Source organism: Stigmatopora nigra, chromosome 3 (genome assembly GCF_051989575.1).
Source record: "Stigmatopora nigra isolate UIUO_SnigA chromosome 3, RoL_Snig_1.1, whole genome shotgun sequence".
NCBI classification, from domain to species: Eukaryota; Metazoa; Chordata; class Actinopteri; order Syngnathiformes; family Syngnathidae; genus Stigmatopora; species Stigmatopora nigra.
In genome coordinates, this window is record NC_135510.1 from 536,652 (window position 1) to 564,403 (window position 27,752).

Genomic DNA, 27,752 nt, shown 5'->3' on the forward strand with positions numbered 1-27,752 from the left:
AAAATGCATCAGGGAATGCCCACTTTTTTCTTCAGCAATGCTGGTTTGTCAAAGTTGTGGTGTGAAGCGTGGTTTTCACCAAAAGAAAAATAAAAGTGGAATGTCATAATCACAATTGTATAATAATTTCCTTTCTGTGTTTTAAACGGGCAGTGTAGTGTTCGCCGAGTCTCTGGGTGCAATAATAGCATAAGATACACATTGCGCAGCTCTCAAGGCTGATATTTGAATGATCGACCCCAAGACCTTCGATCAGCCTTAACAACTATTCTGATTTGCTGACGTAAACACTATGGACACATCTATTAAGGTTAATCACATCTGGCCAATCAGAGCATGTTTAACTATTGTAAAATGGCGACGCTCTGACCGACCAATGACAGACACAATTAGTGAGTTTTTTCACGTTCTATGCAAGGTACATTTTTCTTTCCTGAAATTTCATACATAGATGTCATATAAATTTTGTTTAGCATTTTATCTGTTTATCTTTTCTCTATTTTGAAATAATTGACCGTATTGGACGCTTTTTTCTTGCATTACGGAGTTTCGTCTTTGTCCTCTCACAGTTTTGTGCATGTCTAATCTAATTTATGCACAAATTGGCTGTACCCTGAATTTAGTCATGTTTTTGAGCGGGTGCTTGTATGCGAGAAAATATGGTATTTCATAGCATCTTTAATGACAATGAACCAAAGGAAATCTTACATTGTGTTTTAAGTAGACTTCTATAGAATTTTCTTTATTAAATTACCCTCTTTGGTGTGTTGGGCGACGGTTCATCAGGAAATTTCTCTAATTTGTCTCTGGTTACAAGGCTGCATAATGTCCACGGCATGTTTCAACTTGTTCCGCAGATATTCATTAGGGATCAGGACTTATCGGGAGTCACATCAAGGTGATTCAATGTTTTACGCTTGGCTGTTCTTGGGTGTTTTACCAATTATTCAAGATCCATGAACAGTATCTGAGCCAAACTTTTTGTCACTAGGCAGCACATTTCTCTCTAGAGGGAAATGTGATAGTTTTACAATTTCTTTTTACATTGCACAGCTTTAAGACAGATCATAACAGAACATGCCAACAGATGGCATACTTTTAAATGATCGAATAAAACATCTTTTCGAGAAGTTTTCACATTTGAATACAAGAATATAGAGTATGCAAGTCACGTGTCTGTAATTTGAATCCAGCAGGTGCAATCAAGACATGGGAAAGGGCGAGAATGACCGCCCCTAAACCCCCACAACCCCCTTCCCACACACACACACACACACACACACACACACACACACACACACACACACACACACACACACAAACATACACACGCAAGCACACACAAAGGACATGGAGTTCACTATCAACACTATTTTTAACTCAGCAAAACCTTTTCCCTCTCCCCTGGTGTCTTGTTTACGTTAGCCCTGCACATGGAAAAAATGACATCTGAAGCACAAGGACTTAAAGTTACTTCGTCCAGGGACATTTTCATCCTTTTATAGGACGAGGATCTTTACTGAAGAAATAACGTATGCTGCCAAAAATATTTAAACACCAGAACTGTGAACTGCAAAGCTTCTTTTCGCATTGTTTTAAGGAGTAAATTACACTTTTTAAACAACAGTGAAGATTGACTGGGGAAAAATGGAAATTTTTAAGCAACAGAAAGTTGAAGATTTCTATGAAATTGGGGAAGAGTTGGGAAGGTACAGTGAAATTTTTGGTTTAGATTGTTTTCTAAGTCACAAAATGATAGCAAAATGAATAACAATTGTAACAGTGAGTATAATAGAGATTTGTTTTCTCTTTTATTTAGATACTCAGTGTATTCAGAAAAAAGATTTTGAGAAGAAAAAAAACATTTAGCTTTTAGGGATGGAGGTTATAAAGAAAATATACTTGCTATATCACTGGCTGGACCAGGTAGAATTTGTCCCAATCAATGGAAATGAACCAACATGGTACTAGCACACCTAATTAATGTTGGCTTAAAAATATTGCTGACGGATGAAAACGTATTCATATACAAATTTTGTCAAGGTTTCACTACATATGTCCCAATATTTGTCTTTTAAAACGCCTTGAGTGACCTCACCATGTGGTTGCAGCATCATAGTCAGAGAAAATTTAGGCAGCAAATTGCTGAATGTAAATTTTGCCATATTGCAATCCTATTACATTAAAAGCCATCCTCTTTTGAGTTATACACACACACACACACACACACACATATATATATATATATATATATATATATATATATATATATATATATATATATATATATATATATATATATATATATATATATATATATATATATATATATATATATATATATATATATATATATATATATATATATATATATATATATATATATATATATATATATATATATATATATATATATATATATATATATATATATATATAATTAATTAATTAATTATTATTTTTTAAATACTACTACTACCTCTCCGAATTTTCATTTATCGCGGCCATGTCTGGTCTACATTAACCGTGATAATCGAGGGATTACTGTATACACACCTAATGCCACCTGTTATGAGTACTCTTCTTGTTGTGTCATTGATCAGTGTACTTTTGATGTGTAGGACAAATGTTAGGTAACAGTGTACACACTGTCAAATTATTTTTAAGTAGTTTTTATGCTGTCTGGCACATTACAGCATTTGTTTATGATGGTATCGAGTTGCATCTTGTGTTGTATGTTCATTGACTCGTGCACAAGATGTTGTTGGCCACTTCAGTCATATGATCTGTTCTTTAAATAATCAGCTTCCACCAGGGGAAACCTCACGAATAGACTTCATATGAGTTATAAAGTATTAGCCGGGATAATACAAAATACTATCCATTTAGTTTAGTCACTCGGATCATTCTTTTTTCTTCAAGAATTGTTTTCACGTACCGGGCATCCTCAAAACCATCAGATGCAATACATTTATGCTGCAAGGGCTCTTATTACCTCTTGTTTTTCAAAATGAATGATTGCTGAATTGATAATTACTTCCTTAACATTTCTGTTGTTTATATAGGAATGATTTGGAGTACAAATTTATAATGTGCCCAATATTTTGTGGTGGCATTCACGAAATATTGACTATCGTCATGACAAATGGAAAAAGGAGACACAGTGATGATGTGTCACAGGTGTTTGTTTGAAATTAATTTAGTCTTCCCTCAATTATCGCAAATTCACTTCTTTGTGATTTTTTTCTGCTATACATTTATTTTATTTAAAGTTGATAAAGATGTGAAAATCCATGATGAAACTCATTAGTGGAAGCCACTCTTGCTACTAGGACTGAAGAAGAAAAAAAATAAAGGGAGTTATAGTAGGGGTGACCCCACTTTTCGATTTCTGTTGTCGCGGCCACGTCTGGTCTACATTAACCGCAATATTCGAGAAATTTGGTTTTATTTCCTCATTACATCTTCTACATAGAAATATACCAGTCCAACATGTAATTCGGAATGTTTCGTATGAGGCAACTGTTTGACGTTTCAGCTTGCTTTTTAAAGCAGTGCTATATTTAGAAGCATACTATCAGTGTCAGTGCTGACAGACTTGCATTTCTTATTCAAACTACTCAACACAATAAATACAGAAACTTAAGTACACACTGATTACAAACAATCCCTTATTAATATTTTACGTTTTTTCAGTGCATCATTCTAATTGATGAATTTGAATGAGAGAAACACCTTGAACTCAAAGGTATTTACAGACAATTATAATCACTTTTCAACTTGGTTCGATAAGCCACCTGAAGGTCCAGTGGTTCTTCCCCCAGACCTTGGTTAGATAAACCACCTGATGGTCCAGTGGTCCTTCCCCCTGACGTTGGTGCAGTCTGGTTTCGATCCACACTCGGGGGAAGTGTGATTGTGAGCGTTAGTGGTCCTCTGTCTCTCTGTTTGCCCTACGACTGACTGGCGATGAGTCTAGGGTGTAATCTGCCTTCTGCCCTTGTCACATTTTGACGGGGTTTTGGGTGGACGTGTGCGTGTTTTTCCTTGATTTTCTGGGTGACTTTATATTTTATACTCCATGGTTTAATGTTTTACAACTTTGCTTTCAAAACTGTACTTCAAGACTCAAGTTGTGCGAGAGGCAGTCTTTGATCTATTAGTTTAAAAAATCTGGACATTACATTTTTGACCCATTCAGCCATGCCTCCGCTGTTTTACACAAAGGATCAGCTGGTAGCGCTACACAACACCTGGATGCCCCTTGACCTGGACCTCCCTGCGGAGTTAAAAAGGAAGAGAAGAGGATGCAGAGCTGGACAAAAAGGCCAGGAGAGAACGTAAGATCTCTCCCCAATAAGATGGAAGAGCTAACTGCGCTTACCAAACAACAGCGACAATATTGGAAAATCTGAATTATGTGATCCACAGAGACCTGGCTGAATGAACTAACACCAGACTCTCTCGTCCCCTTGGATGGTTTTCAGCTGGTGAGGGCGGAGAGAGATTGCTGGGGAGAGCGATAGGAAGAAAGGTGGAGGACTAGCTGTTTTTATTAATAGTAAATGGTGCAGCCCCGGGCATATTACTGTGAACGAGCAACTTTGCACTCGAGATATCATGCTAGTAGCTGTTAGCATCAGTCGTATCATCGTATATACCTCCTTCAGCCGATGCGGCAGTCGCTCGCGAGCTGCTTTACGCTACTGCTTCTTGGCTGCAAACGTCACACCCACAGTCTCTCCTTCTCTGGTGATTTTAACCATGCTCCCTTGGCTTCTACTCTCCCCACCTTCACTCGGTATGTGAAGTGCCACACCAGGGAACAAAAAACTCTGGACCTGCTGTATGCCAACACAAAGGAGGCATACTGCTCAGTCCCCCTGGGCCCACTCGGCCGCTCAGACCACAATCTGGTCTATCTGATCCCCACCTACATCCCTATGGTGAGGAAAATAAAACCACGAGGATCATACAAAGATGGACCGAGGAGACCAGCATGCTGCTGAGGGACTGTTTTGAGACCACTGACTGGGAGGTGCTGTGCAATTTACAAGGGAAAGACATTGACAGCTTGACCCACTGCATCACAGATTATATTAACTTCTGTGTTGAGAACATTGTACCCTCCAAGAAGGTCCGTTGTTTCTCCAACAGTAAGCTGGGGGTCACCAGAGATCCAAGGGCCGTCCTGAACAAGAAGAAGAAGGCTTTTAGATCTGGGGAGAAAGAGAGTCACAAAATGGTCTAGAAGGAGCTGAAGAGAGAGATAAGGAAGGGAAATACCATCTACAGGAGGAAGCTAGAGAACCAACTCCAGATAGACCACACCAAAGCGGTCTGGAAGAACTTGAGGACCATTTCGGGCCATTGGAGACAGGGAGTGATCCAATGAACTGAATCAGTTCTTTTACAGATTCAGTTCTACACCCACTGCCCTCACCGCCCAGACCAGAAGCAACTCCCCCCTCTTTCTCCTCCTCCTCTTCTTCCGCCTCTTCCACCGATCTCTGCATTACTGTCGATCAGGTGATAAAACAGCTAAAGAAGATCGAGGCAAGGAAGGCTACCGGTACAGACGGAAGTGGTACCGACCTCTCATCTTTTCACGGGCTGGCGCGGACGCCCCCCGGACGTCGTTAAAGGCTCCTACCCGCCCTCCCTGCCTGCTTCTCGCTTCTCATGGACATTTGGCATTGGGACGTCTAAGATCCGTCCCTTAGAGGGAAGGTACTGTCAGGAGTGGCTCGTTTGCCCCTCCTGGCTTGACATCATCTCATAGCACCTGAAGACAATCCTTGATTACGTCCTGATGTGTGTATTTAAGTGCGACGGAAGTGGTAGTCAATGTCGGATCGACTGTGCATTTTCATGACGTAACTTAATGCGCGATACACCGTGTATAGCATACATTGCTACAAGGTATTATTCCTCATGCTTCGGTTCTGTTGCGTTTGGGATATTCAAGCCCTTGTTGTTTTGTAAACCTTGTTTTGAGTCATTAAAACTTTAATCATGAGAACAGACCATCCAGTTCATTCCTGTCCCCGCGAATGGATCCAACTTCCCCTGGTCGCCTCACAATTACGCGCACGACTGTAACACCCCACCGTGTGGAAAACTCTGTGTGGTCCCAGTTCCAAAGTCTGCAAACCCCAGGGTGCCAAACCACTTAAGGCCGGTAGCATTAACCTCTCACCTAATGAAGACATTGGAGAGAATCATCCTCAATCACCTCAGCCCCCTGATGAATGCAGAGCTGGACCCTCTGCAGTTTGCCTATGGACCGGGTATTGGTGTGGAAGATGCTACCACCTACCTGATGCACAAGTCTCTTTCACACCTGGAGGACACGGGAAACACGGTGAGAAAGATTTTTTTTGACCTCTCTAGCATGTTCAACACCATTCAGCTGGTCCTACTGAGAGGGAAACTGGAAGAGGCTGGAGTAAGGAACCACCTTGGCGCATGGATAATAAACTTCCACACTGACAGACCACAATATGTGAGACTCCAGGGTTGTATGTCTGATGTGGTAGCTTGCAACACAGGGGCCCCACAAGGCACAGTGCTCTTTCCACTCCTCTTCTCCCTCTACACATCAGACTTCAAACATAATGCAGACACCTGCCACCTCCAGAAGTTCTCTGACGACACCACTATTGTTGAACGAGTGATGGACGGGAACGACCTGGAGTACGGGGGAGTCATCACAGCCTTTTTTGACTGGTGTAGGCGAAATTACCAAGTTGATTGGGTTTGTATTTAAATGCCTGTGTCTGACTTGTCTGGTGTGGGCCTTCACATAAGTCAGGTTTTTGCCTCTTTGTCGGTGTGCGTCTCCTCCCAGTTTTGACCCTGTTATTTCTATATGATTATTTTGTCATCAAAATGCTGTGTTGTGCACCAGCACTTTCTTCGCCTTTTTTTTCCTGCCTCTCGCATCCTGGATTCTGTCTCACTACGCACCTGAAGCACATCATGGCACGCCAAGTCAGCTGGGACAGTCTCCAGCAACCCCGCAACCTTTACAAGGATGCGCAGTACGGAAGATGAATGACTGAATGAATTTTGTAGATATGGGCAATGTCCTTGCTTTGTATTAATCTAAAATACTTTATTCTCCGAGTTGAAGCTAGTCCGTACAACTCCTGAAAAAAAACAAAGAAACAAAAAACCTTCCATTTATGGTAAAATACTGGCAAATGTTGTTGCCTGAGTGTTACCATATAAAAAGGAGAAACTGTCTAAACAAAACAAAAATACCTGCATTGTGGACTTTGAATGTTCTTACCATACCTGCGTGGGTTTCCTCCGGGTACTCCGGTTTCTTTCCACATTATCAAGACATATATGGTAAGCTGGTTGGACACTTTAAATTACCCTTAAGTATGAGTGTGAACAGGAATGGTTGACCGTCTTCCCCGCCTTGTGCCTAAAAGTCACCTGAGGTAGGCTATAGCACCCTCGCGACCCTTATGAGGATAAAGCGGTTCAGAAAATGAAATCAATGAATGTTTCAGCAAATGTCTTAAAATGCTGTGTCAAAATGGTGACCAGGGTCAGAACTCACGGCATGGAAGCCAAGCATGTTTGACGACTGAGCCAACAGCATAAATTATTTTCAGACCATTATTCATTAATGATCACATATGTACAATTGAATTGAATGCTTTTTTCTTTTCATTATACAAGTATAATGAGATAACAGTTGTTCAGTTTTGAGATGAGTCATAGCATGTAGAAAAACATGTATGAAAAAAATATCATCTTTTTTTGTGTTTTAGTGGACAATTTGCCATCGTGAAGCAATGCACTGAGAAAAATACAGGAAACAAATTTGCTGCTAAATTCATAAAGAAGCGTCAAAGTATTGCCAGCTCTCGAGGTGTTCGGCTAGAGGAGATACAGCGTGAAGTGCAGATTCTACAGGAGATTCAGCACCAAAATATTGTCACGCTACATGATGTCTATGAGAACCGCACTGATGTGGTACTCATCCTGGAGTTGTGAGTGCCTAATGTGTGCCCACTGTTGTTCTACTTTCTCATCATGATGTCTTACAGTGTACAGTAATATCTTGACACAGTGCCCCGAAATACGAGCGATTTGAGATATGAGCTAAATTCTGAGCAAATATGTTTACCTTGAGATACGAGATTAAAATCACAGGGTTTACTTTAGAAGTTTTACAGATCACTTCGATGCTTACAAAGCAATTAATCATTTTAATTCCATTAGTTCCGTATATTCATGACAGACAAAAGAATGTTTCATAAAGAGAGGTAATATACTTACTTGTATGTTAACTATATGTGATATAAGAAAGTTGAGCTACATACCCTAAAAATGTTTCCTGGTGGATAATCTGCTAGTGAAGAATAATCACATTCCATGGACCATTAATCCCCCAGATTTTGTTTTCCTAAATTCAATTTACATTTACCTAAATGCTAAATGTCTACATACCAGGGTCTCTGGGGGTGAATTGTTCGACTTCTTGGCCAAGAAAGAATCTCTAAGTGAAGATGAGGCAACCCAATTCATCAAGCAAATCCTTGAGGGAGTATACTACCTCCACTCCAGAAAAATTGCCCACTTTGATCTTAAGGTATATGCACTTTGTAGCCACTCAATAGTATTTAATTAATGTTTTGAGGCTATACTTTTATTCATTCATTCATTTTCCATACTGCCCATCCTCGAAAGGGTTGTGGGGGTTGCTGGAGCCTAACCCATCTCTCTTTGGGTGAAAGGCAGACTACACCCGAGACTGGTCGCCACTCAGTCGTAGGGCACACAGAGAGACAAACGACCATCCACACCCACGATCATACCACCACCAGCGGGAATTGAGCCCACGCCTGCCTGCACTGAAGTCAGGCGAGTGAACCTCTAAAACATGAGATGGCTACAATGCTTTTAGGAAGCAGAAATTACCAGTAGGTTAAAATGCTTTGCGGATAAATAAAAAAAAGTTAAAATGTAAAAATAGCTGGCCTGCAATTGGCTGGCTTCCGGTTCAGGGTGTCCGCCGCCTTGTGCCCTTAGTTAGCTGGGGTAGGCTCCAGCACCCTCCACGACTATTTTGAGGAAAAGCAGTTCAGAAAATGAATGAAATAAAAATGTCCACAGGAGTAAATGAACATTTGACAGCAGAATAAAATATAATGGGCCTAATTTTCATAGACACCACCAACACACTTCTGTGAAAACCCCCAAAACACATGGCTTATTAAATTTGGATGATTTCTCAGTAGGGCGGCCTGGTCGAGCGAGTGATTAGCGCGTTGGCCTCACAGCTCTGGGGTCCCGGGTTGAAATCCAGTTCATGTCCATCTGTGTGGATTTCCTCAGGGTACTCTAGTTTCCTCCCACATTCCAAAAACGTGGAGTCAGTGGGGATAGGCTCCAGCACCCCCCTCGACCCTAATGAGGATAAAGTGGTTCAGAACATAAGATCAAATGAGATTTTTCAGTACATTTTCACTATGTTCCTTTTTATATAATGGGGTGTATGAATAAGCGATTTCATACAATATATAATATGCCAGACAAACACACTAATAATTGGGGAATGAAATTGGTTTATAGGAGTTACAGAAACTGTGCTATAAATATTTAAACAAAAGATAGTTAGATAACTTTATTCATCCAGCATTCGGGAAATTTCACTGTCACAGTAGCTAGAGGGTGAGAATACAAAAACAGGAAAATACATTTTAGACATAAATAAATAGTTAGTAAATAAGTAAATATATTATATAAATAAATATGAATACAAATATATATAACAGTACATTTCTTTATTTAAATGCTAGGCTTCAGCACACCCCGCGACCCTAATGAGGATAAAGTGGTTCAGAAAATGATTGAATGAATGATAAAGATAAATGATAAATGATAAAGAAGCCATACTCACTGGATCTGAAGATGTCTTCAAGTATCGCCTTAAATCCCACAGACATGCCTTTTCAATTCAAGAAATTATCAAATCCAGTAAAGCACCTCCTGAGTTGATGGTGGGACTTGCAGCCAAGATTTATAATTCCTACATAGATAACACCCGTACATACCACACTTCTGCAGTGTGGCATATTGTGTGAAGCAAAACAGTTTTCTAATTCTTGAGCCAATTGCAGAGCTTGTTTTAAACACTTTTTAACATGACATGAAATATTTTTTTCTACAGCCTGAAAACATTATGCTGCTTGATAAGAATATACCAATGCCAAGGATTAAGCTAATTGATTTTGGTCTTGCTCACAAAATTGAAGCTGGAGTGGAATTCAAAAACATCTTTGGAACCCCTGAGTTTGTTGGTAAGACTGTTGCTCTGTGCAGTTGTTTTCTGTTCATCTATTTCAACAGAGAGGGCTTTCAGCCTTCTCCATCAAAATTATATGAATGTCTATCATTGTCGATGGGTTAACTAACGTTTTTTTTTAAAGCACCCGAGATTGTCAATTATGAGCCATTGGGTTTGGAAGCAGATATGTGGAGCATTGGTGTCATAACCTACATCCTGCAAGTGAACCGTGGATAAGCAGTATAATACACCATGCCAATTGTTTGCCTCAGATGAAAAGACCTGAATGTCTCCATATTGTCTTCTAGATTAAGTGGTGCTTCTCCTTTCCTTGGTGAGACTAAACAGGACACACTGAAGAACATCTCGGCCATCAATTATGAGTTTGATGAAGAGTTCTTCTGCAACACCAGTGAACTGGCCAAAACGTTCATCAGTCTTTTGCTGAAGAAGGACAAAAGGTAAGGCTTTTGTTGATTGATGATCTAGACTGGAACTTTGTATATAGCAAAGATTTCAAGAAAAGTGATATTCAGAATTTCTCCATTGCAGGAAAAGACTAACAATTAAAGATGCTCTTAATCACCCTTGGATCAAGGTATGGTGACAATTGTTGATATATTGACTTAGTATTTAAAGAAAAAAAACATATATGAGTGTCATACTAAACATGAACTCTCTGCTGTTTCACCCTTGAAGTCTAATGAGCACAAGGAGGAAAATAAAGGCCAAGAGCTGCAAAAACGAGAGAGGCGCCAGCTAAAGACCAAACGTCTGAGGGAGTACACAATAAAGTCCCACTCAAGCATGCCACCCAATAACACCTATGTTAACTTTGAACGCTTTGCCCAAGTGGTGGAAGACATTGGTCAAATTGGGCAGTCGTTCCTGAGCTTGACAGCATCCCATGATTCTTTGCAAGAAGATATTGATGCCACAGTCTCTATATACAATGAGAAAGAGGCCTGGTACAAAGAGGAGAGTGAAGGATTGCGCCACGAGCTCTCCCAAATCCGTTACGAGTTCCGAAAGGTGGAGTCCATGAAGAGAAGCCTCCAGGATGAAATGCAGACTTTTAGCTCCAGTCTCAGTGCGATTAGCAGCCGCTACCAGGAACGGCAGAATCAATATGATGCACTCAACCAAGAACTCAGCAAAGAGTTGCAATGGGTGCAGGAAGTAATGGGTTCATTAACCACCGAAGGCAGGAGTTACCCCAACGGCAACTTTTCCACTGCCTTCAACAACGAGGTCAACGAAGCTCTGAAAGAAATAATGAACCACTCTTGTGGAGGAGAGCTGTTGTCTGGGATCAACCTAGACTTAAATGAAGCTGGGCAACAAAGATAGATCAATTTTTTCGAGTTCAAATATTTTTTAAAGCACGTATATTAAACATGCAAACTACGTAAGATTGTTGACCCTGGGAAAAAGAAATGAATGAATTTCCATTAAATTTTGCAATATACACGGTTTAGTGTGTAATAAAGAAGATAATGTTTAGTAATGTTTATTTACTTTTGAAGTATGGGCGTGAATGTGCGAATACTGGTTAATGCACATGTATATAACATGGTACTCGGGCGTCAAATCCCGTTTCGGCGCAACGTCCGTTCGGTTGGCTATCCGTTCGGCTAACAATCCGTTCGGCCAAATTCTCACTCGGCGAACTGTCCTTCGGCCAGACGTCCGTCGGTAACACGTCTTTCGGCGATTCTTCCAGTCACGATATAACATTCATTACGCTACCGCCATTATGTAAATATAATATACATCTCTTTTTCTGTCCATCCTTAAAAACAACCTCACAACCCACACTGCAGTGTAATCCAAGACTGTGGCGTTGTCGAATGGATACTAAAAGCTGGGTATACTGTCTCTTTAAATGCAGCTCATTCATTGGACCTGAATATTTTAACTTTATAAAATGAACAACTGAATGTTTGATCAAACTTATTTTGTTAACTCAGATAAAAATGTTTAAGTCATAATGTTGAAATTTGATTCAGCTTGTGTATTGTCTGTGGAGATTTTAATTGTGCAATCAATTGACTGTAAATTACATACAGAAAATGTTAAAACCATGTTTACAATACTTGGTTCTGTAACTTCACACTCAATGAGTGATCAGACATCCAAAAGGCTCAACGATTTATAAACAACCAATTAAAAAAAATACTTCTTTTCAATTTCAGTCATATTGTTACCAACATTACATTTGGAATCATGACTGTTTATTAATGTAAATTAAAAAAAAATTCTCTGCTCAACGCTATCAATTCAAAAGTCATCATCACTCTTATCCAGCAGATGGCTTCTCATGCCTCTCTTGGAATTGCAGGACGCTCTTGCATCTGTTGCCGCAAAAAGGGGATCCACTTCCAGGCCCTCATCTTCATCGTCTTCATCTCTTTCACTCTCATCCGACTGAAAAAGTGGAATTACACATCAGCTAATCTATACCTTTCTTTCCTTATGCAAATCACGGAAAGGAATGACAAACTTCGGCGATGTTCAAATTTGTATAAACTTACCTCATCAGTCTCGCCACCCATGTTTACAGCAGTGGTTCCTATTCAAAAAAAAAATAGCATAAATGAAATCAATGAATTGGCTCTGGGTTATAGGCTTAAGGAAACTTATTGCATTTACCTTGATAAAAAAAAAAAAAAAAAAACTGCCATTTTTCAAATGATAGTGGTACCTCTACATACGATCCTTATTCGTTCAGGCACTGAGCTCGTATGTAGAGATTCTCATAACTCGAGCGAACGTTTCCCATTGAAATGAACTAAAAACAAATTAATTTGTTCCGGGACTGAGCTCGTATGTAGAGCTTCTCGTATCTCGAGCGAACGTATCCCATTAAAATGAACTAAAAACTAATTAATTCATTGCAACCCTCTGAAAAAAACACCAAAAACAGGATATTGTGTCAGGAGCAGCTCATTTTCCCCTCCTGACTTACGCCCCCGGACGACTCTATAATTCATGTGTCACCGTGAATGGGTTCAACTTCCCCCGTAACATATTGGATTGGAAAAACACTTATTTGTTCTAATTTGCCACATATTGACAAAGTAACAAATTATGAGGGGTTTAATAGTCTAAAATGTGTTTAATAGAACTATAAAATTAGACGCGGCGGATACAGACGGACATACACATACATAGAAGCAGGAGGTCATGGGGATGGGGTTTATGGGGGGGGGGGGGACTTTGTCCAAGGCAACGCACTCGTAACCGAACAAACAAATAAAAATTAGCAGACACACTCAGACATACGTTTAATGCAACTTTACACAAAACTGAATTCTAATTTTGTTTTAATCTTTTTTACTTTTGTTCTACGGGTTGACTCCACCCGGACTTTCAGCCGGAGTCTTCAAAACGAACGCATCAAGAGTTGTTTGTTTTTGCCTTCCCTTCAAAATATTTTGAAAATGACGCGCAGAAATGTCATCACAATTTCATAATGCGCGACCACTTTCCAGCTTGTCAGGGTGCCTCTTTTCTACAAAATCCAAAAACTCTCTCCACTTCGCTAGCATGTCTTTGATATCCTTTTTTAGCCAGGATAGGTTTATACGGTACTCAACGATTCGGCGAAAGACGTTTGGCCGACGGACCGTTCGGCGAACGGACGTTTTGGCGAACGGATGGAACGGTTCACCGGACGGACGGTTCGCCGGACGGACGGTTCGCCAGACGGACGGTTCTCCAGACGAACAGTTCGCCAGACGGACGGTTCGCCAAAATGGGAGAGCGCACGAATCCCATTTCGGCGAAACGTCCGTTCGGCGAAACGTCCATTCGGCAAACTGTCCGTCGGCCAAACGTCCGTCGGCCAAACGTCTTTTGGCGAATCGTCCTGTCACGGGTTTATACCCCTGGTTGTGTCTTCTCCTCTGTCATGGTGAATGTCCGCCTGGGCATTTTCTTCCCAAAAAGACCAGGTTCGTCGCAGTTGAACACTTGTTGCGAGATGTAACTTTCCTGGATGATAATCAAGTCAATTGTGTTGATAAATTCCACTGCGGCTTCCGAATTGGAACTTGCTGCTTCCCCGTGTCTTATAACCGAGTGTATTCCAGATCTTTTTTTTCGAACCAGCCATGACCAAGGCTCCCCCTTTTCAGATCCTTTCTTAGTTATTAAATCCATGTAAATTCCGCTGGCTTTTTCCACAGAGTTTTTGAATTCTTTTTCTTCTGTTTTTCAAATTAATTTATTTTCTGGGGTTATCTTTTGAATAAATGTTTCTTATTTGTTTTTCAAATTAATGTTTGGGGTTGTTTTTTAATTAATTATTTTTGAAAACTCAGTTTTTTAAATCTAATTTATTTTTGATTTTTTAAATTTTTGTATATATTTTTTCATCTTCCTTCTTTTTTCTTTCGGAGGGCCACCCAGGAAAAAGAATATTAGTTATCGAGATACTTGGAAGTGGCGTGCAGTTTGCATTCCACAAATTCTATACAGGAGGACAATCAATCAAGGTTTAAATTAATTTAAATCATGGAGTTTTCAAAAGTAATTAATTTAAAAACAACCCAAAATAAATTAATTAGAAAAACAAAGAAAAAATGATAATTCAAAAAAACAAGTCCAGAAAATACATTAATTTGAAAAATTGAGTTTAAAAAATAAAATTAATAATTAAAAAAACAACCCCAAGGTATCAAAATGTCAAACTAAATTAGAATTAAGTTTAGTGTTAGGCTCAATTAAACCTATTTTTGAGTGTGTCCTCATTGTAATCCAAGTTCATTTAAATTATTATATTATTATTTAATTATTTTACGAACACGTAGCCATGCAAAAAGCCCCCCTCTCTGTCCATTTCTCTCTCCCCCTTTGAAATCCGTATAATTTTAGTACTCTTTAACACATTTTAGTAATATTAAACCACTACTTATGTGTTATTTTTTTGGTGTTTTTTCAGAGGGTTGGAACAAATTCATTTGTTTTTAGTTAATTTCTATGCGAAACGTTCATTTGAGTTACGAGTAAATCGACATACGAGCTCAGTCCCGGAACAAATTAAGCTTCTATCTCGAGGTACCACTGTATATGCCATGTCTGGCTTATATTTATAATTAGATGATTTAAAATGTGTCAGAGTACAAAAATTGGTTACTAATTTACCTGCCACAATGTTGTTTAGAGGGAGCCTTGGATTTGAAGTTTGACACTCATCAACATCTCCATTCAGGGTTTTATCTTCAAATGATTCATTGTCATTAACTGCAATAGACACAAAAACATGATTGATAAATTGAGATTACAAGTTCTAAAGTAGGATTCCTTTGTGTGTTTGTCTCACGTGAACTCCGTGAATCGCCAAAATTCTCATTTAGTTGCTGCATCATTCTCTTTCGATTGTTTTCCTCCTGCAGGTTTAAATACCAAGTGAGCAGAGATTTTTTTGTTTCGATTTAAAGGGAAATAGTCTTTTTGCTAACATGCTAATCAATAATTAAACCTAGACTAGCTTTTCTTCCCTTAAGCACATAAAATAATGTAACCAACAATTAAAATCATTTCAAAAATTTATGAATAAATGTGAAGAATATGTATGGGTAGATAAGAGCCCCAGTGTGAAAGTAAGTCATGAGATCAAGACAGTAAGCTGACAGCTGATCCATGAGAATATAACTCAGTGGTCCCCAACCTATTCCAGAAAGTGAGTGAGTGTGGATTTTCATTCCAAACTGTAAGAGGAAACATTTCCACCAATCTGGTATCCCAGAAGTGCAATCAGAGGATTGCAATCAGGTGCTTCTATTTTCAGCAGAAACCTCAATGGTTAAACCAGGGGTGGGCAAAGTTTTCGGCCCGGGGGCCACATTGACTTTACAGTTACATTTACATTGACCGTTAACAGTACATGTGAAACATATAAAGAAAAAAAGGACTAAAGTATTAACATACTCCTCATTAAAGTAAAAAGTATAACGTACAAAGTAAAGTAAAAAGGAATGTATTAAGAAATATTAAAATGTAATTTAAAAAAAGATAGAGGGGCTGTAAAACCCGAAAAACAAATAAGAGTGGACAGAGCTACTGGCTTCTGCGTGACGGCGCCATCTTGGGCAAAAAACAAACAAACAAAAAAAACATTATTTGGACAACGTCGGCGGGCCGGAATAAAAGGCCTAGCGGGCTTTAGTTTGCCCATGTCTGGGTTAAACTGTGTTGAATCAGTTGGAACAAAAACCTGCACCCAAAGCAGCCATTGGAGGATCGGTTTGGAGACCTCTGATATAACTGATGGACATAACGTTCTCAGATATTGTGCCCAGTCAGCCAGACGCGCTCAACTCCCAGCTGACATTGACAGAAGATAATCAGCGTTGAGTATGACGGTCACATCATTATTAATACTGTATACTTTGTACAGATGAAATAAAAATGTAACCAAAAAAAAATTTCACTTTTATATTCATTTACCTCAAACATCTTCTCTTGTTTGGTTTGTTTTTCTTGCTGCCACTCAAGGAAATAGAGGTTTGCAAAGTTTTCCACTTGCAACTTATATTGTTCCTCCAGCTTTTCCTCAATCTTCTCATATTCATCCATAAACAATGGCCTGAGATGGGAATATAAAATATAATAAAAAATTGGGATATCATGACACTATTCCACTAAAACGGTAGTTTTTTAATCCACAAATTGTGATCAAATTTTTCTATGACTCGCAAAAACCTCACTATTTTTTTTTAAGTGTAACAAAGAAATACCTGACACTTTGCAGCGTTTGGAGTCTTCTCTGATTCATTTCCAACTGCAATTGTTTCTTTTTCTTCTTCGCATCCAGACTGGCAACATCAGAAACAACATTCTTCATCATAACTTTAGTCTTCTCCACACTTTCCTTCATATGCGAAAAAGAGTCAGTACTACACAAAATGAAAGGAATGATTTTCATATGAAAACCTTTTTTTAAGCGATACAGACCAAGACTTCCTTGATGGCATGTCTCAAAGCTTTTTCTGTCTCACTGATTTCCAGAGGTCTTGCTATGGCAGCAGTTCTCAATTTCTTAAGACAAAAAACGTATACTTATGTTGCACTGGGAATTCAAGACATTTGGTCAGCAAATATTCTCACCCTGAGGTCCACCTCCTTTCCTAACAAATCATAAAGAGATGCTCCCTTTGACGTGGCCTCCGATGCCAGCTGCCGAGCCGCTTTCAAATCTGAAATCTTTAATACAGTGAAAAATAAGATGGCGTCATTAATTAAACATTCTAGTGACAGTGAGAATATATTCAATCTCCAATGAATGTTTGTCTCCATATTTAAAGACCTGATGGCCACTCATACCCCCTTTAAACCACAAATCTTCTCACTCTAGAGCCCAGCTCAAACTTGAACTTGGTGTTGTCCTCTTCCATTCTGTCACCTAGGGTCATCTGCTTTGTCTTCATTGCATTGTACAGCACCGAAGTGATCTTTAACATCTCTTTAACGGCATAACCGTCAGCCTGGTAAAGACGCTTGGTGTTCATTTTGATTTGAGCTTTAGCAGCCTGTCAGATGAAAAGATGCACATTCTTTGGATATAGAGAATGGCTTGATAGGTTTGCCTTAAAATGAAGTTGTTACCATGAACTGAGCCACAGTCTTGATAAGAAATATTCTGTCTGATTCTGTATTCATGTCAATTGGAATTTCCATCTGTGGTTCATAACTGTGCAGAGAAGATAGGGAGTATTTTGTTTCATTTGATAACACACATAATAATGTCATTATCTGAATACCAAAAAAAATGGTGAAGTAGATTTCACTTTGACACAACCACACCATTATTATGTAAATGTAATATGTATCTAATATAAGTATGTATACTTTCAACATACCATTTGACCAGCCATATTAGGATTTCTGCCACCAGTGTAAAGTTGGGTGTTCTGAAGTTTTCCACAGATATCAGCCGAGGAAAGCCCAACGCTCTCATCATTTCTGTGAAATCTATCATAGGAGAAACTATTACAGCAGGAAAATATAAATAAAATAAACACCTTAGTGGTGGGCGGCCTGGCAATTGAGTGGGCAGCGCGTCACGCCTCAAGGTGGGGTATCCTGGGTTCAAATACAGGTCAATCCACCAGTGTTTAGTTTGCATGTTCTCTTGAGCCTGCATGGGTTTTCTCTGGGTGCTCTGATTTCCACCCACATTCCAAAGACACGCATTGTAGGCTGCTTGGACACTGAGTGCGAGTATGAATGGTTTTTTGTCTTGCGATTGGATTGCCACCAATTCAAGGTGTCTCCCGAATCTGGCCCGAAGTCAGCTGGGATAGGCTCCAGCACCCCCCCCCCCCCCCCCCCCCGCGACCCTAGTGAGGATAATGCGCTTCAGAAAATGAGATGAGACCTTAGTGGTGTACTTACTTTGTAGGTCCCTGAAAGACATCCTTCGAGCTGCGTGGTCATTAACAAGAAGCTTTAGTTTATGTACACATTCAATTTCTAAGACGCTATTCACCCTAAATTTGACTTTGTAAATCAAGGTGTTTTCTGTTAAATTGCTCAGAAAACGCTACCTAAATATACATAAACTTAATTTGAGAGCGGAGGTCGACTTGCGTTGCATTACCGTTTCATGAATAAAGGGAGACAAATACGCGTCCCGCTATACGTCACCATTGATATGTAGTCGGTTGTCATCGATCTAAACAGTAAAACGAACAAGCAAATGCACTTCAATTCGACATTAAATTTGCTTTTATATTTTTGTTAATTGTTTCAAAGTGATGTTTTAGGTGGGTAGAAACGTCAGTGATACGTATTTATATTATACTTAATTGCGCGATCGGTGATGACATCTCCGACTACAAAAATAACGATTTTCAATTTATGATTAGGACCCGAAATTTAACCAATTCCGTGCGAGTCAACCTTCTGCTGTGTGGACGTCTTTGCGTGTCCCTTGCAACTTTCAGATAATGCCACTAGAGGTCATTAAAACAACAATTACGCCCAGGATTTAGAAAATTGAACTTGGGTATAAATGTGAAATTACTTAATAAAGATCCAAATGATGAATGTGAAATTACTTAGTAAAAATCCAAATTATATTAAGTAAAAAAATGTTAATAAATATAACCTTCCCAGCATACAATTAAAACTATTAAACATTTGCAATCAAGTAATATAAGAGACATATTCAATATTCTTTTTTTCTTCTGAAAATGCAGAGCACAAAACAGCAATTAGAAAAACTAGACATCAAGTTTAACACATCATCCCAAGAATTATATATATATATATATATATATATATATATATATATATATATATATATATATATATATATATATATATATATATATATATATATATATATATATATATATATATATATATATATATATATATATATATATATATATATATATATATATATATATATATATATATATATATATATATATATATATATATATATATATATATATATATATATATATATATATATATATATATATATATATATATATATATATATATATATATATATATATAAAGAGAGAGAGAGAGAGAGAGAGAGAGAGAGAGAGAGAGAGAGAGATAGGAAAAATAGGCCATAAACTTACATTAGTTAGTGGCATCCTATCACCTGAATGGAGCAGAAGTGGGGGGAAAGCGTTAAAGAACTCTCTGAAACATAGATTGGGCAGGATCAGAGAGATTCAAATCGCGTGATGAGGGGGAAACGTACTAGCCTACGACTCCCAAGCCCTAACCTAGAAATAGAAAAGCTCCTAGGAAGAGCAGTGGCAATGTTCCTGTGACCCCCTGTCTACCTAAGAATAAGGATATCAATCAAATCAAATCAAAAGCCTTTATTGTCATCATACACAGCTGCATATAACAAAATTGGTGGTGCTACTCCACAAAGTGCGTATTCCCAGTTTTAAAAAAAAAACAGAAATAGTAATATAAAAGTCTAAAAAGTCACATCCCGGCTAGGTAAATTCTAAAATATTGCACAATCTAAGATATTGCACATTGTTGTTGCACACCCCGAAGTTATTGCACAGAAGGGGTTGTGTGTCGTGCTACCGCAAGTTCTGAGTCCTGATGGCTGTGAAGAAAAAAAAACACTCCTAAAGTCTATTTGTCCATGCTTTGTGAGACCTGTAGCGTCTGCCAAGGGCAGCAGCTGGAACAGATTGTGACCAGGGGGATATTGGTCCCTGACAATGTTCCTGGATCTGCTGAGGTAGCGAGGGCTGGCATTGTCATCCAGTGAGGGCAGAGAGCAGCCGATGATCTTCTGGGCAGTGTTGATCACTCTTTGTATGGCCTTTCTGTCTGCTGCCGTGCTTCCAGCGTACCACACTGTAATTCAGTATGCCAGGATGCTCTCCACAGTGGCTCTATGGAAGGTTACCAGAAGCTTAGTGTACAAGTTGTTCCTCCTGAGTACCCTCAGGAAATGGAGTCGTTTCTGGGCCTTCTTCACCACTGCCGTTGTCAGGAGCGGCCGTTTGTCCCTGCTGCCTGGCCGCCAGGACAGAGCAGCTAGAAACAATCTGTGATTACTTCCTGAGTTTGTATTTAAACACCAATTAATTCTAGAATCATTGTCGGATCGTTTCTGCAAACTCCTGCATATTCCTGGATGTGTGGTACTGTACTGTGTTGGTTCTAGAGCCATGCAGCCACGCTACCTTTCTCCTCGATACCACTCGTTCTCTTGTTTCCGGTTTGGTTTCGTTTTCTGTTTCACGAGTCTTCATTGTTTTGTAAGATCCCTTCTGAGTTATTAAAGTTGTTGCTTCGAAGCTAATTGCCTCTCCTCATCCTGCTTACCCGCGACTGGGTCCTAACTCATTCCCGATCGCGCCACAACGCTGCAGCGCGATCATAACAAGATACAGAGATGCATGAGTTACCATCCACATTCAGAGTCCACACAAGCCCTCATCTATGTGGACGACATCTTAATTGCAAGCCCAACAGCAGAAGAAAACTGAAAACAGTCAATCAGAGTGTTCCAACACCTGGAAAAGACGGGGAACAAGGCCTCGTTATCCAAGCTTCAGGTTTGCTAGATTGAAGTCACATTCCTGGGACATCTCTTGTCACAAAAAGTTCAAAAGCTAACAGACAACAGAAGATGCCCCAAGACCAAGAAGCAAGTCATGGCTTTCTTTGGGTTAGCCAACTACTGTCGAGGATGGATCCTTCCCTTCACACAAATCACCCAGCCACTAATGGACCTCATGAGTGACAAAGACCTCAACCTGTCAGACCCTGTAGAATGGACTCCAGCTGCTGAAGAAGCCTTCAACACCATTAAACAGGCCATACTAGACTCATCCGCCATTGGCCTGCCAGAATACACCAAGTCTTTTGTTCTAATAGTTGACTGCATATCAGTATTCATGACATCTGCCCTTCTCCAACAACATGGTGCTAAACTACGCCCTCCCGCTATGCATGCAAGCCATATGTGCTGCAGCCATGGCAGTCCAAAGTTCCGCTGAACTCATACTCTTACATCCACTGGCCCTGAGGGTCAGTCGCGCAGTTGGCATGTTACTAACCCAGACCAAAATGGCGTTTTTATCTATAGCCCGACACCTGCCCTTCATCGCGACATTGCTCTCACAACCACACCTCACAGTTCAAAGATGTAATACCCTGAACCCAACCACACTGTTGCCCATCGAGGAAGATCCACACACTTGTAAACTAAGAACCGAAGAGAATTACAAACCAAGGCCTGACCTAATGGACAGCCCACTGCCCACCGGACACATTGTCTATGTGGATGGATCATATTCAAAAGCCCCGGACGGAACAACCCACATGTGCCATGGTGACTCAAAAAGAAAGACTCCCCGGCAACTGGTCTGCACTAGCCACGGAAATAGTGGACAAACAGAGGTCTGTAAACTATTCCAAGGAGAAGATGTGGCGGTGTGGACAGACAGCCAATATGCACTCTCTACAGTCCATTTATTCGCTGGACAGTGGGCCAAACAAGGAATGAAAACCTCCAATGGATCCCTAATCAAACACGCAGAGCTTCTCACTGAACTCCTCAAAGCAGTACAGCTACCAATGAAGCTGGCTATCTGCAAATGTAGACCACACACGATGGGACAAGACCCTGTCACATTGGAAACTACAATGGGAAACAGAAGGAGCCACTCAACACAAGAACGGCCATGCGTCCCACGATCATTGTTTGAAGTAATTGCCAAATTGAGCCATGGGAGGAGCCATGGCTCAACAGGAGGGATGATCAGTATAGTACAACAGACAATGCACGTTTCCTGAGATCTCCAAATCTACTTTAAAACTTTTTGCAGAAAGTGTCTCAGCTGCTGTAGATACAACTCTCAAGGCAATGAACGACCCAAGCGCGGAACAAGGCAAACACGGACATATCTCTTTGGGGTTCTGAACATGGATTTCATCGAACTGAACCAAAGTGGCATATACAAGTACTGTCTTGTGATCATTGACACACTTGTCATGTGGGCTGAGATATGCCCATTCAAGAAAGCTGACCAAGAAAGTCCAAGAAAGTCGCAAACGCCATATGCAAAAAGATCATTCCAAGCCATGGAATACCACGAGCCATTTGGAATGATAATGGTGCTCACTTCGTGAACCACGTGATCCAAACTATGGGACAACATCTTGGAAACAACCTGATATATCATTGCGACTACCACCACCAAAGTGCTGGACTCGTTGAAAGAACCAATGGAACAGTAAAACTCAGACTCAGAAAAACCATGGAAGACACAAGAAAACCATGGCCAGAATGCCTGAGCCTGGTAGAAACATACATGAAAATCATTCCAACAGCAGAGGGATGCACACCATTTGAGGCAGTGAACAGCAGACCCTTCCACTTACCAATGTGGGGAAAAAGATCTGATGGTAGAAAAGAAAGGAGAAACAGATTCCCTCACTCAGTGGTTATGCAAAATCTTCCAAGAAAGCACTGTGATAAAAGCAAATTATCTGCCGACATCTTCCGTTTCCCACAGATGAGGTATTGTCCCCTGGTGACCAGGTATTTGTCAAGGTGATAATCTATAACGACCTATATCTGTATTCTCACCCTCTTGCTACTGCGACAACGAAATTTCCCGAATACAGGATGAATAGTTATCCAATCCATATGCAAAATCTTCCAAGAAAGCACTGTGATAAAAACAAATTATCTGCCGACATTTTCCGTTTCCCACAGATGAGGTACTGTCCCCTGGCGACCAGGTATGTGTCAAGGTGATAATCTATAACGACCTATATCTGCATTCTCACCCTCTTGCTACTGCGACAACGAAATTTCCCGAATACAGGATGAATAGTTATCCAAACCAAAAAGAAAGTGCTGATCATTTCCACGTTGGGACGGACCTCACTGTGTGATTTTGGCTACCCCCACTGCCGTCAAAAGTACCCCGACATGCACCTGCTCACGGCAGGTGTTCTACTGGTGTGTGCCCGTAGCGAGCAATGATGATGTTGCTCACACTGGTACTCAGTCTGCACAGACAAAAGAAAAATTAGGGGGAACATTGATCCTAACACAACTACTAAACCTTTAAAATTGGTCAGTGTCTCATTTGTATATGAAAGATGGAATGACACATACAAAAAACAGAGAAAAGTATAAGGAAATGATTTATTAATGTCTTTAAAGAAACAATGCACAGAAAATGTGTCCTGCATCGTTGAAATAGTTGCCTCTGCGACTGTTATTACAGGAAACATAATACCTGTTTGTCTACCCGATGGTGGCAAGAGCCCGTTTTTCCAGGGCCGAAAGCCCTACACTTTTACACATTTGTGTGTGTGAAAATTTGAGCCACGTTGCATTTGTATGATATTTAACCGCATAATAAGACGAATATCAATCATTAACAAGGGGAGCATTTAGTCAAGGTGGGGAGGTAAGTAAGAAAGAATCTTGAAACATGGTGGTTGATGTGAGATGCCGATTGAATTGAATTCAATGCTTTTATTGTCATTATATGTGATAGAAGTTGATAACAATTTTGTTATACGCAGTTTCTGGGTATGATGACAATTAGGCATTTGTCAAGTCAATAATGATGACAAAGCCTACGTAGGATTATGATTACTATTATTAGAATGCATTGGCGGTCCGTGCATTTTCTAGCGACGCCTTCAATTCAACGACACAAAAAATAATCAATAACCTCATACAATAAAAATATTAATTAGGAATATAGTCATATTTTACTAACCGAAAATCTTTTTTTAACTGTACACAAGATCCATCCTCCTTTCTTTCTTCCTTCTTTTCTATCTCCATCGGAGCTAATGCTGAAAGTCGAGCTTGTCCTGTTGTATTTCTAGCATACATTTTTTATTCGATTTAGTGCTGAAAATGTCTGTTGCCGGTTGTGACAGATTTGCTTACTTTGGAGTTGTCCGACCATTTTTAATGATTTCCGGCTTTTCTCTCTAGAAAAGTCCATCTTGAAAAAAGCTTTAAATCAACACAACAATATATTTGCTTGTGCAGCTCGCTCCAGATACAGTTTGGTACCTTTGGCCCGCCATCTCTATCACCAGCCAATCAAAGTTGGTGAAAGCGATATCTGGAGTCACTCCTTTGCATATACAAAAATTGTAACCTGAAAATTTCGTTCCTAGAAGCATTTGCAAGTAGAGGTATGACTGTATTAGTTACTCTACTCCAAGCCAAGTTGAGAGCAGGGTAATAATGACAACTGTTGTCAACTAGTCGGGGAGACTGGCTGGAACTCATGGCGACGTCACAGCTATGGGCTGGGCTGGGCAGGGCCGGGGATCTGTGAGGGGCTGAGCAGTCTACTGCTCCGCGCATTTACTGCAGTGGAGCTTTAGCGTGGTGGAAACAGCGGCACATGCACAAGTATGGGTGTCATTGCATGGTCCAGTCTCTCTTCTCAGCAGCATTTTAAAGCCTAAGGGAAACTGCCCAAAGTCTTCATGTTGAGACGATGAAGCATTGTCCCATTCTTGTGTAATCACAACCCAGAGGAGGCCTTTGACAGTTGTTGATGGTAAGCGAGCATTTATTCCTGCTAACAGTAAAGCATAGCCAGTGGGCTAACCTGCTATGAGACAGCAGAAAGCTAACTGTTATGTTTATTAACAACACGGGCCTTATACGTTTATATTTATTAAAAATCAAAAGTGTAATGTGCTAGACTAGACCCTCGTCATACCTGCACACGGATACCTTTCTGTTCGCTGGGGCGTTTTTTTGAGCTGCTAGCTCAGTGACGTCAGGAAACTTAGCATATGATAACTAACGTAAACAGTGGCATCTGGTTGAAAGTCGTCGTCCTCATGGGTCACCTCGTCGTAATAAGTAGCTAGTTGCTGTTCGTCGCGGAATGACAGCCATGTGTTCCTAGCACCTACGTGTCCTGTGTTTATGCTGTCCGTGGCTAACGAGCCCGTCGAGAAGAATGCAACCAACAAATCAGCAACAACCTTTTTTTGTGAAGAACGTTTGAGGTGAAAAAAAAAATTCTCGCAGTGACATTGCCCATTGTTGATGTAATGTTTATCTCTTGGGGTTAATCGCTTTTATAGTTAACTACTAAAATGCAGGTGAGCTCTTTATGCAATATTTTTAATGTCTCAATCATTCACCTTTACAGTATGGTCTAAAGGGGTAATATTACATTTTCTGCATTTTTATTCGTTATTGACTTATTGGACTGAAATGAAAAAAATATATACTCATAAAAAAACGATAGGGAGAATGAATTTGAAGATGTTTGAATAATTTGACATATACATTATACATTACGTCAATAAAACAAAATCAAACGGGTCAGGCAATCATTTCAGTTTCCCTAATATATTAGAATTTTATTTGCCAATTGGCCAATCTTGAAAAAAGGCCAAATATCGGCCGGCCAATCTTGGAAAAAAAAGGCCAAGCATCGGCCGGCCAATCCTGAACAAAAGGCCAAATATTGTCCGGCGAATCTTGAAAAAAAAAAGGACATATATCATCCGGCGAATCTGGAAAAAAAGGCCGTATATCGTCCGGCGAATCTTGGGGAAAAAAGGCCAAATATCGTCCGGCCAATTTAAAAAAAAAAAGACCAGATATCAGGTGGTCAATATATCTGATGACCTATACTTCATTCAATTGTTGCCAGTTAGTCATTTCCGGGAATACGTTTTTATCTGCTCTAAAACAAACCTCTTGTGTTTTATATTTCCAGGACTGATGGCTCCATAGTGACATGCAATGGCTTTAATGATTCCTCCAGTAAAACTCAAATGGTTGGAGCACCTAAACAGCTCATGGATCACAGAGGACAGCGAGTCAATCGCCACCAGAGAAGGCGTTTCCATCCTGTACTCGAAGCTGTTGTCCAACAAAGAGGTTGTGCTTCTGCCCCAGCAGGTGCTATGTCTAAAGGGTCCCCAACTGCCAGATTTTGAGCGCGAGTCCCTCTCCGGTGATGAACAGGAGCATTATTTGGATGCCCTACTGGGCAGTCAATTGGCCTTGGCCAAGATGGTCTGTTCCGACTCACCCTTTGCTGCAGCCCTCCGCAAACGTGTGCTGGTTCTTCAACGTATATTCTATGCAATTTCCAACAAGTATCATGACAAGGGGAAGATCAAACAGCAGCAACACTCTCCAGAGAACAACTCGGGCTCCAGTGATCTGCACTGTTTTAGTGAGCGACCCCGCTCGAGCACTGATGCACTCATTGAAATGGGTGTACGCACAGGCCTCAGCCTTCTATTTGCGCTTCTACGACAAAGTTGGATGATTCCTCCTCCACCCACCCCAGGGGGAGCTGGAGGCAGCTTGAACCTGTGTAATGATGTCATTCATACGGCTATTGATGTAGTTAGTTCCCTGCCACCACTTTCTCTGGCCAATGAGAGTAAGATCCCCCCAATGGGACTGGACTGCCTGGCCCAGGTCACAACGTTTTTAAAGGGAGTCACAATGCCAAACTCTGGGGCAGATATTTTAGGGCGACGGCTGGCCTCAGAGTTACTGCTAGGACTCGCCTCCCAAAGGGGTTCCCTTCGCTACCTGCTTGAATGGATTGAGATGGCTCTGGCCACGTCAGCTGTGGTTAGCACTATAGAACATAGTAAGCTACAGCAGAGCCAAGAAGGCCTTATTGGCTATGATTGTTTCATGAACATCCTAATGCAGATGAGACGCTCTTTGGTGAGTAAATGTTTAAGGCTTTATTTTGTTGTGAATCCTCTTAACAAAAAGTTTCCGAGAGAGTTTTTGCATTTAAAAGAACAATATTTTTGGTTTCATCATTTTAATTGAGTTGTGAAATCACTCATTATGACTTGACAGTTTTGCATGTACCATCAGCAATATGATTTGAAAAAAAAAATCCCATAACATCTTTTATCTTTAGTTTGTTACTCAAGAATACACTGGGCC

General features: G+C 40.1%; 3 protein-coding genes across 9 annotated transcripts in view; 2 read left to right on the plus strand and 1 right to left on the minus strand.

Annotated features, from left to right (window-relative positions):
* The first annotated feature begins 1,647 nt into the window (after positions 1–1,647).
* On the plus strand, positions 1,648–11,659 carry dapk2a (death-associated protein kinase 2a). Its single transcript, XM_077713227.1, has 8 exons — positions 1,648–1,709; positions 7,788–8,009; positions 8,473–8,611; positions 10,193–10,322; positions 10,452–10,527; positions 10,618–10,770; positions 10,862–10,907; positions 11,009–11,659. Exons 1-8 carry the CDS (start codon positions 1,648–1,650, stop codon positions 11,657–11,659), a joined length of 1,479 nt encoding a protein of 492 aa, XP_077569353.1.
* Positions 11,660–12,521: 862 nt separating this feature from the next.
* Positions 12,522–25,771, minus strand: LOC144193860 (clusterin-associated protein 1-like). 4 transcript variants are annotated; one of them, XM_077712465.1, is made up of 13 exons: positions 25,531–25,771; positions 19,915–19,937; positions 18,175–18,286; positions 17,921–18,005; positions 17,665–17,844; positions 17,423–17,518; positions 17,270–17,353; positions 17,053–17,186; positions 16,763–16,901; positions 15,636–15,702; positions 15,458–15,556; positions 12,844–12,881; positions 12,522–12,736 (listed from the first exon to the last, which is right to left on the minus strand). In XM_077712465.1, exons 3-13 carry the CDS (start codon positions 18,273–18,275, stop codon positions 12,590–12,592), a joined length of 1,170 nt encoding a protein of 389 aa, XP_077568591.1. In that variant the 5' UTR covers positions 18,276–18,286; positions 19,915–19,937; positions 25,531–25,771; the 3' UTR covers positions 12,522–12,589. The 4 variants fall into 4 exon arrangements, with proteins under 4 accessions (XP_077568591.1, XP_077568589.1, XP_077568590.1 ...); XM_077712463.1 differs by lacking the exons at positions 19,915–19,937; positions 25,531–25,771 and adding exons at positions 18,710–18,739; positions 18,915–19,283; XM_077712464.1 differs by lacking the exon at positions 19,915–19,937.
* The window catches only part of herc1 (HECT and RLD domain containing E3 ubiquitin protein ligase family member 1), a 94,853-nt gene continuing 92,242 nt past the window's right edge, over positions 25,142–27,752 (plus strand). For all 4 annotated transcript variants that reach the window (XM_077712458.1, XM_077712459.1, XM_077712461.1 and 1 more), the window contains exons 1-2: positions 25,142–25,365; positions 26,548–27,521. In XM_077712458.1, the coding sequence (XP_077568584.1) occupies positions 26,574–27,521 (948 nt within the window). In that variant the 5' untranslated portion in view covers positions 25,142–25,365; positions 26,548–26,573. The remainder of the gene's footprint in view (positions 25,366–26,547; positions 27,522–27,752) is intronic.